Source organism: Ambystoma mexicanum, chromosome 12 (genome assembly GCF_040938575.1).
Source record: "Ambystoma mexicanum isolate Mex_15411 chromosome 12, UKY_AmexF1_1, whole genome shotgun sequence".
In the NCBI taxonomy this organism is placed as follows: Eukaryota; Metazoa; Chordata; class Amphibia; order Caudata; family Ambystomatidae; genus Ambystoma; species Ambystoma mexicanum.
Window position 1 is genome coordinate 364,945,816 of NC_090936.1, and position 14,744 is coordinate 364,960,559.

The following is a 14,744-nucleotide window of genomic DNA, read 5'->3' on the forward strand; positions in this document are numbered from 1 at the left end:
ATCTCCCAGGCATCTATCCTCACCAACCGCCAACTCCTGCAGTTTCTCCCTGAGCAGCTTCAGTTCCTTGTGAAGTTCAGGAGTGTCCTGGATACCCTGCTTCATTTCCCCCTCCCTGATCTCGCCCTCCAGCTTCCTCATGGACATTCTAATAGCTTTCAACACTGCGCTTTCCTTGGAAATGCAGCACCCCCGTACATAGACTTTAAACGTTTCCCACACTATGCCTGGGTCTGGGACTAACCATACATTAGACTGAAAAAATATGTCTACATCATTTTCAATCTCTGACCTAAATGCCCCTTCCTCAAGTGCAGCCGCCCATAATCACCAAGGCAAAGAATTAGGTGAGCGTGACGCGAAATTGAACTTGACTACCACTGGAGAGTGATCAGACAAGGTTTGGGGCAGAATACACGCGTCAGTGGCTGTGCCCAGCATGAGCCCAGAGGCCATCACGTAATCTATCCTAGTCGAGCACCCATGCACACCCGAATATAAAGTGAACTCCTTATCAGTGGGATGCAACTTGCGCCATACATCGTGTAAGTCATGGGTGAATGCAATGCTATTCCATGCTCTAACCGCATGCGGCAGGCTCCGCTGCATCGACATGGCTCTATCCATCTCCAATGTGAGTGCCACATTAAAGTCACCAGCCCATATCGTTTCATGCCCTGGGAACTTATAGAGATGGCTTGCACATGTATGAAAAAAATCTGGAGAATACACGTTTGGGGCGTACACGTTCACAACCAGGAGCTTCAACCCCAGTACTTCTCCTGCCAGTATTAAAAACCTACCCTCCTCATCCGATATCCGATCATGAAATCTATACTGCAGCGACCTATGTACGTACGTGGCAACTCCCCTAGAGTGAGAAGAATAGGATGAGGAGTACCTGTGAGAGCCCCATCCCGCCAGGTTGGGAGGAGCAATGCCTCTAGCGAGATGAGTCTCCTGAAGACATAATATATTCACCCCATGATTCCTACAGTAATTGGCTATTAACCTTGCCTTCTTCTGATTAATGAAACCCTAGATGTTCCAGGACATCACCGCCATACTCTTTCCGGGACTACTACCTGCTGAAGCCAAAGCCATGCACCCAGTATGTAGGAGGAAAACCACTCTTTCCCAAGCTAATAACAATCAACCTGGCTACAGCATCTCCTATACCACTTCCTATCATCAAGCAACCGACCAGAGCCCGGTAAACCACACGATCAACCCCTTCCAAATGAGTAACCCCTGCAAGTATAGCACCTGTACCTGACAATACATACCCACAATTCACATCCCCCATCTGGTACAAAGTTGGAGTCACCCCCCCCCCCACCCCACAGAAGAGGTAACGCTCAACAAAACTCCCCCCCCACCCCGTCCCACCCACACCAGAAACAAGAACCTACCGGCACCCCGACCCCTCCCCGCTCAATCAAACAACTTACACCGCAGCATCTACAGTAACTGGGGCTCTGAGGGCAGCCCAAGTGCTCCTTATGGCAACGACTCGTGTATAACAGCAGCCCCGCATCCCCCACCACTCCAAATTATGTCACTCAAAAACCTCCCCACATATATGCAACTTCCCACGCTGCAAGATATCACTGTCATGTCAAGTCGGGTGCCACGGCGACCCCTTAGGCTCCGGCAGGCTTCTCGCAAATTGTTCTGCAGCTTCCGGTGCAGTAAAAAATACCACTGAGTCATTATGCTGCACTCGCAACTTGGCCGGATACATCATTGAGTACTTTATTTCCTTACGCCTCAGGATACTCTTGGCCACATGGAAGGATTTTCTTTGATCCTGGACTGCTGGGCTGAAATCTGGGAACAATCATATGGTGGAGCCCCCCCCAGCACAGCTCCCCCTTCTCTCGAGCTGCTCGTAGTATAGCGTTGCTGTCGCAATAACAAAAGATGCTCGCAATGATGGGGCGTTCCGGGGCGCCCGAGGGTGGTCTAGCAGCTAATGAACGGTGCGCCCGCTCCACCATGTACATACTGGACAGGGAAGGTTTATCAAGAATATCAAGCAACAATTGCTCCACAAATTTCTCCATATTATCAATATGTGTAGATTCCGGGACTCCTATAACCCTAATATTGTTCCTCCTCGAGCGCTCCTCCAAATCCTCATTCTTAGCTGCAATCCTTTTCACCGCTTGTTGTAGACTGGAGACCTCGCGCGGAGGACCGCAACATTATCTTCAGCGGTCCCAATTCTCTGCTCCGCCTCCTCCATATAGCCGCACAGTTTCTCAATCTGTACCGCGGATATATCCACCTTACAAGTGAGGGCGTCTATCTGGACTCCTAGCGTGTCCGTGCTCGTCTTAAGTGCCAGCAGTGTCTGATTCAGGGCGGCCATATCCACCTGCTCAGGAGCCGGCGCTCATGGTGTGGTAGCTGAGGCTTGGGCCTGGGCTGCGCAGGCGAACTTCTCCGTCCTCGCTTGTTTCTTCTGATTGCCCATACCTCTTGTGTAGGGCCTAGCTGGCAGCTCCCCCACCTCCGACTGATCCTGTATCTGGACAAACACCTTATTGGGGCCGTGCCTAAGTGAGCTCAAGCTACGCAGTGTATGTCATAAGGCACGACCGCAGCACCCCCCCTACCCCAGACAAAAAAAGTGTCCACCACTGCCCAGCCCTCCCACTGGCACTCCAAATTATTCCATACAGCGTTCCCTGCAGTCCAAGAGTTACATCAAACTGGAGGCAGAGCACCCCCAAGGCCCGCCCCAGTTCTTAGGGAAGCTGATCCCTTTCAAACAGAGGCCGCTATATGGGTGCCGGACCCGCCACCAGCCACCAACTCAGCGGCCCACCGCCAGCTGTCTGTCCATGCTATGCGGTGGTCCGCAGCACCACCACCCCGTCTCAGCCTTCCTTTGCCGCTCCGGGTCAATTATGAGTGTCCCCCATCAGCCCTCCAGGGAACCTTGGATATCCTGGGAGGCTGATCCCCGCTACATGCTCCCAAAGTGCACCAGCACCTAATTGTAGAGATCTGTGCTTGCCTTTGTTTGTGGATGTTCGTTTCTGTGCGTGTTTATTTAACAAACATGTGCTGTACACTTTTACTGCTAGGGATAGAGCAAATGAGGCAGAGTTCAGCGTTTTCCAATTGCAGCCACGCTCAGTCTAATAGCTTTAGAATGTGGTCTTGTTGGAGGAGACAGTCACCCCTACTGCCTTGTCGCGTTGAGATTTCTGCTGTCCAGGGTTCTGTACACACTGCCGAGATGTGAAGCATACGGAGAGCTCACCTCCAACAGCTCATCGCGTGCGGAGGCACTCCACCATCTGCCGCCGTCCAGGGGAGCAATGCTGGCCACACTGTCTCCACCCACGCCAGTATCTGCCCGCCTGCGGAGTCAGAGCCAACAGGGACCTTCCAGATCACTACCCGCTGCAGCTGCCATGCGTTCCTCACCGGCTCCGCTGCTGCGTTGTCCTTCTGCTGCCAGGCTTCTTCCTGCCTCTCTGGGGCTCGCACCAGCCGCCTCTCGACACACAGGTCAGCACCCGTCACTGCGCTCTTAGCGGCCAGACGAAGCTGGGGAGTCGGCCCTTCCCCCACACAGCTCAACCCGAGGCCGCCGTTCCGCTCCCCACATCCACAGTCTCCGAGAGGGGAGATCTCACCAGCTCACCGACAGCGGTATGCACGTGAGCTCCAGGAACACTTCCCTGTTGTGCCCGAGTGACGGGGACAAGGGGGGCAGGGTATTAAATAAGGATATTTGATGGTCGTTGCCGGAGTTTTTCAGGCAGCAGCCATCTTGGCAAGGTGAGCAACAGTGCCCAATTAAGCAACATTTCAAGAGTGAAGGCATCTTCTGGGTTCCATACACTCCTTAGAAGTCAGAACAGATCACAAGAACCTGAAAAGCATGCAGTATGCAGAGACGCACAATAGCCATCAGGCCCAGTAGGCACACTTGTTTTCTCCATACAACATTACGTTTCACAGACAGCGATTCCAGGTAAAACAAATCTAATGGTGGACGCATTATTTAGGAAAGCATCTCATGTCTCTAAATTTCTGCCAGAAAAACTGTTTCCAGGGGCTATGTTTGTTCATGCTGTAATGGACTTCTTTCAAGCCATTCAACAGGACGTTATTGCATAAGGAATGTGCAAGGAGATTGCAGAGAAACATGGCTTAACACTGGAAAAAGGACTCTTGTGGTACATACAGAAAGATGCACTTCAATATGCCACGATTCTGTAATGCCGGACATCAAGGGGTAATGGGTAATTTAGATCTTATCCAGAGATCATATTGGTGGCCAAACATGGTAACAGATGTACAGGAGTACATTCCTTCTTGCACTAGATGTCTCCACACTAAGACTCCCAGAAAACCAAGAGGGCACATTTCCAGGCCCTAAATCGAGTTACCACAGCAGCTCAAATGTTAAGGATATTAGCAATACCATCTTTGTTCGTCATCCCCTTCCTGAAACCATAGTATCGGATCAAGGTAGTCAATATACTTTGATGTATAGGAAGCTTGTATGTTTCGCTGTTAACATCAAGAGGGCATTAAGTTCCGGATTCCACCCGCAAAGATTAAATCAGATGCTGGAAGGATACCTACGTTGCTTTGTTTCTGCTGCGATATCCTGCCATTGGCGGAATTCGCATACAACATGTTTTATTATCATACCTAGGGGTTTCATCCGGTATGTTTTCCTTCCATCACACCTTGAACAACCGAGTTTCCGGATGTATATGCTATAGTTTTTGACACTGAAGGTCGCAAGCATGCCTTGGCCGCATTTATGGTTGCCCAGGATCAAAGCTAACGCTTTGCAGATCGTCACCAGTCAGCTGCACCTCTGTGGCACCCAGTGACAAAGTCTGGATGTCTTCTCAATTTCTTCCGCATCATTTGGTGCCTTCCAAGGTATTTCAGCCCATTCAAGATAATTTCCTCCAGGGGTGCCGCTGCCTTCTTATTGGAATTTCCTCCATCCTGGTCACAGTTTCATCACTTTTTCATGTTTCTCAGTTAACGCGGGATGTCCCTGTTCGTTTTCAAAGGAATGCTGCTCCTCATCCTCCACCGATACTGACACAGTCCGGTCCTGAACATGAGGTGTCTAGTATTTGTGACTCCAGGTACTTTCATGGCCATCTACATTATCTGGTAGATTGGAAGCGTTACACCCCGGCAGATTGTACATGGGAATATACTTCCTCTGTGCATGCCCAGCGTTTAATCCAGCTTTTCCAGCGCCTGCTTCCGGGCAAACCAGGGCTCTCTCCTCTTGGGAGGGGGCATACTGTTACATCATGTTTCCACCAGGCATTGTGGCCCAGGTGAGGAGGATTTCCTCTGTGTTTGTGTGTTTCTCCAGCATGGCTGCCGAAGTGCCAAGCAACGTTCTAGTTTCTCCAGTGGAGACGTGCCGAGTGAGAGCCTTCGCAGCCATGGCATTGGTATGCGGTCTGCGAAAAGTACATGAGCATAGGAGACAGGAGCCATGTGCGTTCCTACTTTTTGTCAGAACGCTTGCGAGTTTGAATCCCTTTTTTCTGTATCCCGCTTCTATCACTGTTCTCATTATCACTATTTTTGTCTCTTATCCCAGAGCTCACTCCTCGTATCTCTTGCATTGCAAGAACCGCCTAGTTCCTGTCCTTCCAGCCCGTAATTCCATGTACTTGATAAATATTGTCCAGTCCAAGCGTTGCGTGTTTACCATATTTATTTCTTATCTCCCATTGCAGCGTTCCGGTCGGCAGACATACTTGGTAGAAACACCTAGACCACACAGAGAGGCTTCTTGATGGGAAACAACCATAGAAGAGCTCTGATTCATACCATCTACAGACATTGCAAGCCAACAGGTTTTTCCCCCTAGAGGGTTTCCCTGGAGTTCCTACGATCCTGGGACTTTGACCTGGCAGGGAACGGCAGGGGTTCCAGGGAGATTTGTGTTCACTGGCCGCTGCATCTGAAAAGGTTATTCCATTGTGATTGTATTACAGGGTTTCTGATACATTTGCAACATTCTGAATAACAGGTTGTTTGACGGTCTCTCCAACCACTTGCTCAGGCTTTCCCTGTTCTCGGGCTGCGCATCCTCTGGTGACCATGCATACCAGTGTCTTCGCTCTGCTGGCTGCCCATTGCCTCTCTTGATCTACCGGTTCATCCACGGCAGACCTTCCTAGGACACCTCTGCCTGCCGGTAAGTGTCTAGGTTTGTGCTGGCCTCTTTTCCCCTCGTCTTCGAACCTCCCGGTTCCTCCATGGCAGGGTTCTCCCTTTGGATTGTCCATGGTTTCTTTTTAAGATGTGACTTTTGCAGGTTTTCCCTGAGCAACTAAACCACTCCACACAGTTGTTTCTCATTGATCTTCATGGATTCGCTTTTCTCCCTCGTCTCAGTACTCCCCAAGTAGGATATAGGACTTTCTACCTGGGCTACACAAAATGAAGTGTGGAGTATTGAAGGAGTTTGTGTAAGACAAGAGGTAGAGGGAAGGGTTGATGGAGTCTGGGAATACAGCGCTCTCCCTAGATAGTCGTCCCTGTTCCCATAGCGGTGGATCCCTCCCCATGCGATCAGCCCAATGAGTACCACCCCCAGGGGGACTATCGGGTAGCAGCCTCACCTCTCTGGTCTCATGGGAAAGGGCTCATCCCAGGGAAGATATCCTGGGATTCGTCACAGTAGATATTAAAAAATGTTGCAAATATTTGTTTCAATGCAAAAGCATCCCAGGAACTAGTACCAGCTGTACATTTTACCAGCATCTGTGCGCTGATGACAACGCAGAGGCAGAGATCTAGGTCAAAATGCTGGTATGTTCTATTACCACAGAGACCTTTAGCCATTTTTGGGGTAGGGAATGTGTGCAACCCCCCTGCAAGTTTCTGAGCTGAAACCGAAGCACCTCCCTGCCCCCACAAATCCCACTTTGTTAGGCTACACACTCATGCCACCTCAATAGCAATTATATTGCATGGTGTGTTTTCGGGCCGGCATCTATTCGCTGGCATACATCAGCGGGTGTATTCACCCTGTACAAAATATCTGGATGAGTAAACTATTAGTAATGTAGATCTTCATGAATAAGGATATTTTACAGATGTATGCAATATACACTCTTAAATTATGACTTATTTAAAATGAATAAGCACAAAAAGTAATTAATTCACACCATATTTCATCAATGTAAAAAAATCTTACTACTACAACTGCAATGCTTAAAAAGATTTGAAACTCACCTCTGCATCTTTCTCACTGGGAAACGTACTGTGAAAAAACGTAAACAGTTAATTTAGGTAAAAGATAAGCATTCAAATGACACTATGGAACACAGAAAGTGGTGTCAGGTACACAGGAAGCAGCACAGTTGATCCCTTCATAGGCTCAAACGATTTTACTGGATTGGCTGCCATCCTGTAAATCCCAGATGCAGCCTAGATGACCTGCCAGAATACTGCATGAGATAAAGACCTTACTTCATACATCTGACTAATCAGTAGCCTGGGAGACGTATTTTTGGTCACTCTTCAACTACATGACCTGACTAAATCTCATTTCAGCCTCATTGAAGATACCCAATGGGCTGGCCAAAAATCAGATCCTCTATGTGGTAGAATTTGCATTACAGCAAGACTAGGTTTGAACTACTGCTGTTTTTCACAATCAGATGTTTATTTTTACTTTGCTTTCCTTCAAAAACCAAGTACACCCACGAGTAATACTTTTCACCAGCATGTTAACAAAGAAATAAAATTAAAAGATACAAAGCACCCTGCAACGTATTTGAAAATGAACTGTACAACAGTCTCAAGCGAGATAACATTTAATAAAATAACCTACTATATAGGCAGGTGTGCACATCAGGGGACCCCTTTTCTCAGGTTAGGACGATAGTGCACCTGTTTGATGATTGGAACTATTTATTACAACACAAATGCAGAAGGGAAAAAAGAAAATGGTACATACTTCTCATGTTTGACAAACATTACTGTTTCATTGCTCGTCACAAGGGTGGAGGTGTTTCCTAAGGATTACAAAAAAATATGATAAAAGCTGATTAAGAACTATTATTTATATCAGATCACAATTACCATGATAGAAGCATTCTTCTGTAATACAGTGAGAGTAAAGACTTTGCAACATGAGTGGTATTGCTTGGAGAGAAGAAAAAAAAACATTTCTCAAGACAGCAATACAATAGTTTGGTGCACATGTTTTGTGCAGAGGTGGAACACGTGTGTGTGTAATTGTGATATCCTACGGGGGACCAGAATAGTGATGACTGGAAACTAATGCACCTCTTTAATAGCATCAAGCAACTATGTCACATGAGTAAATGCAAGAACCCTCTCAGATTTCCACCGTTCTTCGCGTTGAAGATCAAGGCATTCATCTTCCGTCTGTGCTGAATCTGTTGTTTTGGAAGCAAGAGACCTTGGTAATGGGGTACAATTTGCCTTTCTACCTGAACTTTAAGAAACTTATTTGAAAGAGACGCTTTTGCCATCCCAGCCTAAAAATCTAGGGGACCACCCTCTGGGTCCAAGGCTTTCTCCTTGGACAATACTTTTCTGTTGGATGAACTCTTACTTTTAATTATAAACACTTTTTTTGCCATCTAGAAGTCAGGGACATTTCCTTACACTGTTAGTTCATTTCTAGTGTGAGGGCCGGATTAGAATGTTTTGGACACAAAGACAGTTTTATTTTTGGACACAGGACAGTTTTAGAAGTGTAATGACTCGACACGGACTGATATTTAGTTTAGTTTCCTAGGCAGGGAAACTCTCATTGGGATAGGGATAGAGAGGCGTTCATCCAATCCATTTCTATTTAATAAACATGTCAGAAACTGAGAAAACTATACCTTAGTGTCCGCCTCTCATGTCTGACCACTCACACCATACAGATCAAAAATGCCACTATCACGCAAAGGGATGTTTGAAGCTAGCAGCAGTTACAAAACACAGTCGAAAATCATACAGATCCATGTACTAAAGGTGGCAGCCGAAAACGGGTGCATATTGAGCTTTAAATTGGCTCTCGACATGAGGCTAAAAGATATACTGTATAAGCTCATGGCTCAGATACATTGACACAATTGGGAAGATGGACCAACAGTTCCAAACACTATTAAAGGGCCTCAGAAAATTGAAGAACAAACAAACACACCTTCATAATGACCACAATTGCCTAGTGAATTTAACGGGTATGGCATGCACGTCAGTTTCTCTTGCTGCTCCCAGGTCCTCCTCCTCAGCAACTTCTTGCAGTCCGGAAATCTGCCAGCTCCAGTCTGCTGCTGCCCGCGCCCCTCATACACTGAGCTTCCTCCACTCTAAAGGCACTCTGGTGCTCGCCTGCCACAAGACAGCCTTACCATGGGGAAAGCGCTTCAAACCTTCACTGTGCGGTGTCTGCAATTCAGGTCCCTATGGGGTAAGTTTCCTTCTTAGACGCTTCCCGCTGCAGGACCTCTGCAATTCAGTCTTCTGATGGTAAAGACGCTTTCAGGACCGGCTACTACTCGACAGTGTTCCCAGCGTCTTCATTTCCCTCCAGTCACTGTTTCTGCTGTAATGTGGAGAGTTCTCAACTGCACCTACGACTATTGCTCTGCTCCGACTTTCCAATGGCCTGCACCTGAGTGGGCCTTTTAAGCCTCCCAGTCTCCCTCATGTGTGGGTTATTTTCCTTAACAAGCTGCAATTTGCAGTTGGATTTCTCTTTGGCCCTCTTCTTCGTCCCATTACTCAATGAAGTCCATAATACACAAATCAGTTTTTCTAACTTCTATTTCACAATATGCCATTAGAAGATTGGGGTCTCTGATGAAGTTGCAAAAGGGGGGGGGGGGGGTTTCCCATTCCTCCTGACCTGCTCCCCCTCATGTGATTCCCCCCACAGTACAGCAGCCCCACGGTCTTGTTCTGAAAGCGCCTGCAGTTCCCTGGCTACATGAGAAGGGTACCAGGCCGGTTTTCTGGGTGAATCATCTCTGATTCATCCCAGGTCCTACAGCCATTCCAGCAGATCTGAAGAAGGAACTAAGTTCCCTGTGGAGCCTATCAGAACAAATGATGATCCTGAGACGCACTTGAAGAGATCTGGCAATCGAATCCTGTGGCTGTCCCAGTGGAGCCCTGCTTTGCGCATGATCTCAGAAGACCTGTGAAGGTGCTTCAAACCCTTGGATTGGTGAGACCAATAACACTCGACGGCTCCTGGAAAACCCTGCAAGTGAGCCTGTTCGGAAGTGTCCGTGGGCCATCCAGTGGGCTGTCCAGCTCAAACCTAGGTTGTCATGCAGGAGCGTCGCAGTTTTGAGTTTCGACCCGAGACTTTGGGAAAAGCCAGCTTATCCAACAAATCTCCCTTCTGCCGAATTTTGTCATCCCACCACCTTTTTGGCTGTGAGATAGAAGTCATACTGCAAGAGTTTGGTCTCCCTGTATCACTGTGCAACAGTGCCAGTCACTGAAGGTGGTTTTCCCACATTCCTTCCAGAGCCCCGAGACCTGTTGCATCTGAGATTTCTTCACCGGAATCAAGAGTAACCGCTCATGTCCCATATCAGACCTGTATTCCCACCCGCAGCACCTGTGCATCTGGACGTCGAAAGGAGGGCAGGGAATCTTACCTCTGGTGATCACCTCTAGACCTGCCACGTCTGGACCAAAACCGAGCTAAGGTTGGCGAGTAGTGCAGTCACTTACGGATGGCCCTTTGTTCATCCAAACGTATTTATACTTTGAAGGTAATTTTTGGCCTTCCCGTTAGCTGGGGTAGTGTAAGCTGCCTAAGGCCCTCCGAATGTCGGTAACAACTTTATTCATCATAGCAGATCCTCTCCTGACTCTTGGAACCCGTGGCCCCTTCAGAATTCTTCCCCTAACTTTTTTCTGCTCTATGAGAAGCGCTTTTACGCACACATTTAACATTGAGCACAACGCTCCATTCATCTTAGAGCTGGACTTATAAAGTTAGCCTGCCATCTCTGAAGACTGTGCTATAAAAGCTATTCACCGTTTTCCTTTGCAGATATTGGTGGAGTTATTAACTTTCTTGCACCGACTCCAGTGAGTGTACACACATTACATAGTGTGCTGCTTATGCAGTGTTTTACTAGTGCGTTTCATTAGGCATTGTGTTATTGGGCCTATAGTATATTTTTGTATACTACTGTCTAATTGTAATTCTTGGTGTTTCACTGCGAGTGTAAATTGGAGACCCCAATCACTCTCAGACCTTCTAAGATTTAGCCTGGACTCTTCTCCAAGCTACTGTGAATTGGTTTGGCTATCTTCCCAGAAGTGTCCCCTGTTCCACTAACAAGGGTGGCCTCCTTAACATCTGCCCATCGGGACAACGTTTAGAAATGCATTCTAACGAGGTCCATCTGTGAATATACATCAGGTTGAAGAAGAACCGAGTAAATTACTGGAGCAAGACATCACAGAACGGGTCAAAGTACTGACACCCTTTGTATCCTCTTTAATCCCTGTGCTCAAGAAAGGATTTGATGCCATCAGGCTATGTGTAGACATGGGGTGACTCAATCAAGCTACAACAAAGAAAATGCCACCAGGCTCCCCTGATAACTGAAATGATACACCTCCTCAATGGAGCCAAGGTATTGTCAAAGCTAGACTTGAACAAGGGGTACCAACAGCTTGGACTAGCACCGGAGTCAAGGTAGATCAACACGTTTGTAACACACACAGATTTATAAAAGATATAAAACGCCTCATCGAAATATTCCAGGCTGAAATCCATAATGCAATCAAGCATGTGTCAAATTGCATAAACTATAATGATGCCATCCTAATATTCGGCACAGATGTGGAGAAACAGGATGAAACCCTAGCAAGGGTATGCATGGCGTTCGAAGCTGCCAAACTCGTAAAAAGAAAAAAAAGCACAAGTGCGAATTCTGGACAGTACACTCTTTCGGTCACAACTTCTCGGAACAAGGCATGAGACCTGACCCTGAGAAGGTGTCCGCCCTGAATGAAACACAGCCCAGGGGTTTGTATGATCTACGGTCCTTATTGGGCCTTGCAAGCTATTGCACACAATACATCAAGGATTTCACCACAATCAGTGCCCCTCTGCGAGAGCTAACCAAACATGTCATGTTCCAGTGGTCCTCAGAGGTTGCCAGTTATGGGGTCGAAAACAAAAGGATCAAATGCCTTTTGATCGACAGTTAAAGGACCGAAAAAAAAGGGTCGAAATTTCCCCCCCCTCAACTCCCTGTTTTCTTTACTAAAAACATTGTTTTTACCAACCCAAACTAAAAAAATACATATAAATATATTTTAAAAAATGTGACCCTTTTTTTCGATCCTTTGACTGGACACCGTCCTCAGAGTGTTAGAAGGCATTCAATGCAATATGCAACAGGATCACATCAGCCGACAACATGGCGTATTTTGACTTGGAGAAATGCACCGAGCTAACAGTGCATACAAGCCTGGTGGTACTAGGCACCATTCTAGCACAGTACAATCAGGACCAGTCCCACTCGAAACAGGCAGTCTGATATGCCAGCAGGAGCTTCTCTGTCATGAAGACGCCTAATCGCAGGTGGAGAAGGAGGGGTTGGCAGTTGTACGGGCCTGTGAACACTTGCACCTGTTTGTATATGGCAAGACTTTCACAATAGTGACGCATCCCAGGCACTACAGTCCATCTACGGGAACCAACAAGCAAGGATGCCACTTACAATTGCAAGATGGGGACTAAGGCTACAGGACTACATAGGCCCGGGAAGGAGAAGAACCAGGCTGACCACCTCGCTAGACACCCAAAGGTACATCAACAATGTGGTCCACCAGGCGACTCACAAAGGACTGGACATGTTGGTACTGCAACAAGAGGCAGAAAATGATCCTGCATTTTGCATCATCACATTTGGTCTATAAACTGGGCACTGGACACATGCAAAACAGATGGGAGAGATAGTGGCTATGCAAATTGATACAGAACATGGTGCTTTTAAAGGATGTATTGGCAATGTCGAAAGATGATCTGTTAAAGGACACTAAACCAGTAATACCAATGGCACTAAATCAAGTGATCAATCTAGCACATGAAGGACACACAGGAACAGTCTCCACAAAGTACATGCCATGCCAGAAAATGTGGTTCCAGCAGTTTGACACACAGGTTAAACAGATATTGAAGAGATTACCTACATGCTGCGTCATCGTTCCACACACTCATCAAGAACCACTACTGATGACGGAGTTATGAACAGGTGTCTGGGCATTTGTGGCCATTGGCTTCTTCTGACCAGTGGGGGGTGGCTATTATGTCCTAGTGGCCATGGATGAATATTTTTGTTTGCCAGAAGTACAAATAGTGGAGTCCACAGCAGCTACTCACTACATAGCAGTGCTAGACGAGATGTTCACGGCTAATGCTATTCGAACATGGTCAAATCTGACAATGGACCCCCATTCGCCAGCCATTGCGTAAGAGTATTCGGTGAATACATAGGTTTCAAACCCTGCTGAATGACGCCCCTGTGGCATCAAGCAAACTGGACAGTAGAACGGTTGATGGGCAAGATAAAAAGAACTTTGCAAATGGCCACTCTGGCAAGCCCTTGGAGCCCTCTCATGCCAGCTTCTAAGAGACTTCAGGAGCACTCCACACAGCATGACAGAAAATGCCCGTCGGAAGGGATGCTCAGAAGAAATATGAGGACACTAATACGGCATGTAAAAGGACCGGAAGAAACATACCCAAAGGATGACCATATGATGGATCAAGAGACCAGAGCAAAACACAAAATGAAAGCATACGCAGACATGCAATGGTGGACAGAAGAGTCTGCATTAGCCATAGGGGACACTACACTAGTTCTCCAACCAAAGGAGACACACCACAGCATTTCATGCCGATCCCATGGCGATAACCCACAAAAAAGGATTGCTGGTAACTTCCGAAAATGGAGTTTGGCAGATTACAAGAAACTCATTAGACTTCAAAAAGTGGGAGTGCAGTGAAGGGGTGCTGGATACACCCGGAGAAGAGGTGGTGAGAACATGTAAGTCAGAAGCATCACACCACAACGATGGAGAAAGTTTGGAAGACGAGGTGCCAGAAACGTATAGTAGAGGGTCACCCCATGTGGACAACACTCAGAAGGTGTAACCTCAAAGCTCACAGCCTGAAGAGAATAGAAGTACACTCTTCATCTACTCCAAAAAAAACATTGAACAATTAAACCAAGTAAAACATCATAAATAAGGATCTATATTATGTATGGTGACCTTTCTAAATAAACAGCCACATCCTTAACAGGATTAATCAACAAACGTATGAGCACTCATCACCTCATGAAGATCCACATTTAGTGGTGAAATGTGTAGATGTTTCTCTTGATCAACCCACAGAATTTTCTGTTGAACAATGTACACTCTAATTTTTGAATGAACACTATGTATTGAATACCACAATTACAGTAGAAAAAGTAATAATGAAAAAATTAAAGAAAAAAATGAAAAATGGAATGTATCGTCATCCTGTTGGCGCATTAAATCTAAAGATCAAATTCAAAGTTTTGTTACTGTTGGGCAAACACAACAGTGAATCTTTAGTGAAGCGACAAGGACACCAAAACACAAACAGAAAACTTGCTAAGAAATGGAGTGATTGTTTGCTAATACTTAAACACCCAGAAGGTGTAACAACCTTAAAGGGAGAGAACTGGGCCTTC

General features: G+C 46.8%; 1 protein-coding gene across 3 annotated transcripts in view; it reads right to left on the reverse strand.

The window, feature by feature from the left end:
• IRAG2 (inositol 1,4,5-triphosphate receptor associated 2) overlaps nt 1–14,744 on the reverse strand; it is a 2,448,326-nt gene that overhangs the window by 489,772 nt on the left and 1,943,810 nt on the right. For all 3 annotated transcript variants that reach the window (XM_069628487.1, XM_069628486.1, XM_069628485.1), the window contains exons 30-31: nt 7,982–8,039; nt 7,255–7,282 (exon numbers count right to left, since the gene is read on the reverse strand). In XM_069628487.1, the coding sequence (XP_069484588.1) occupies nt 7,255–7,282; nt 7,982–8,039 (86 nt within the window). The remainder of the gene's footprint in view (nt 1–7,254; nt 7,283–7,981; nt 8,040–14,744) is intronic.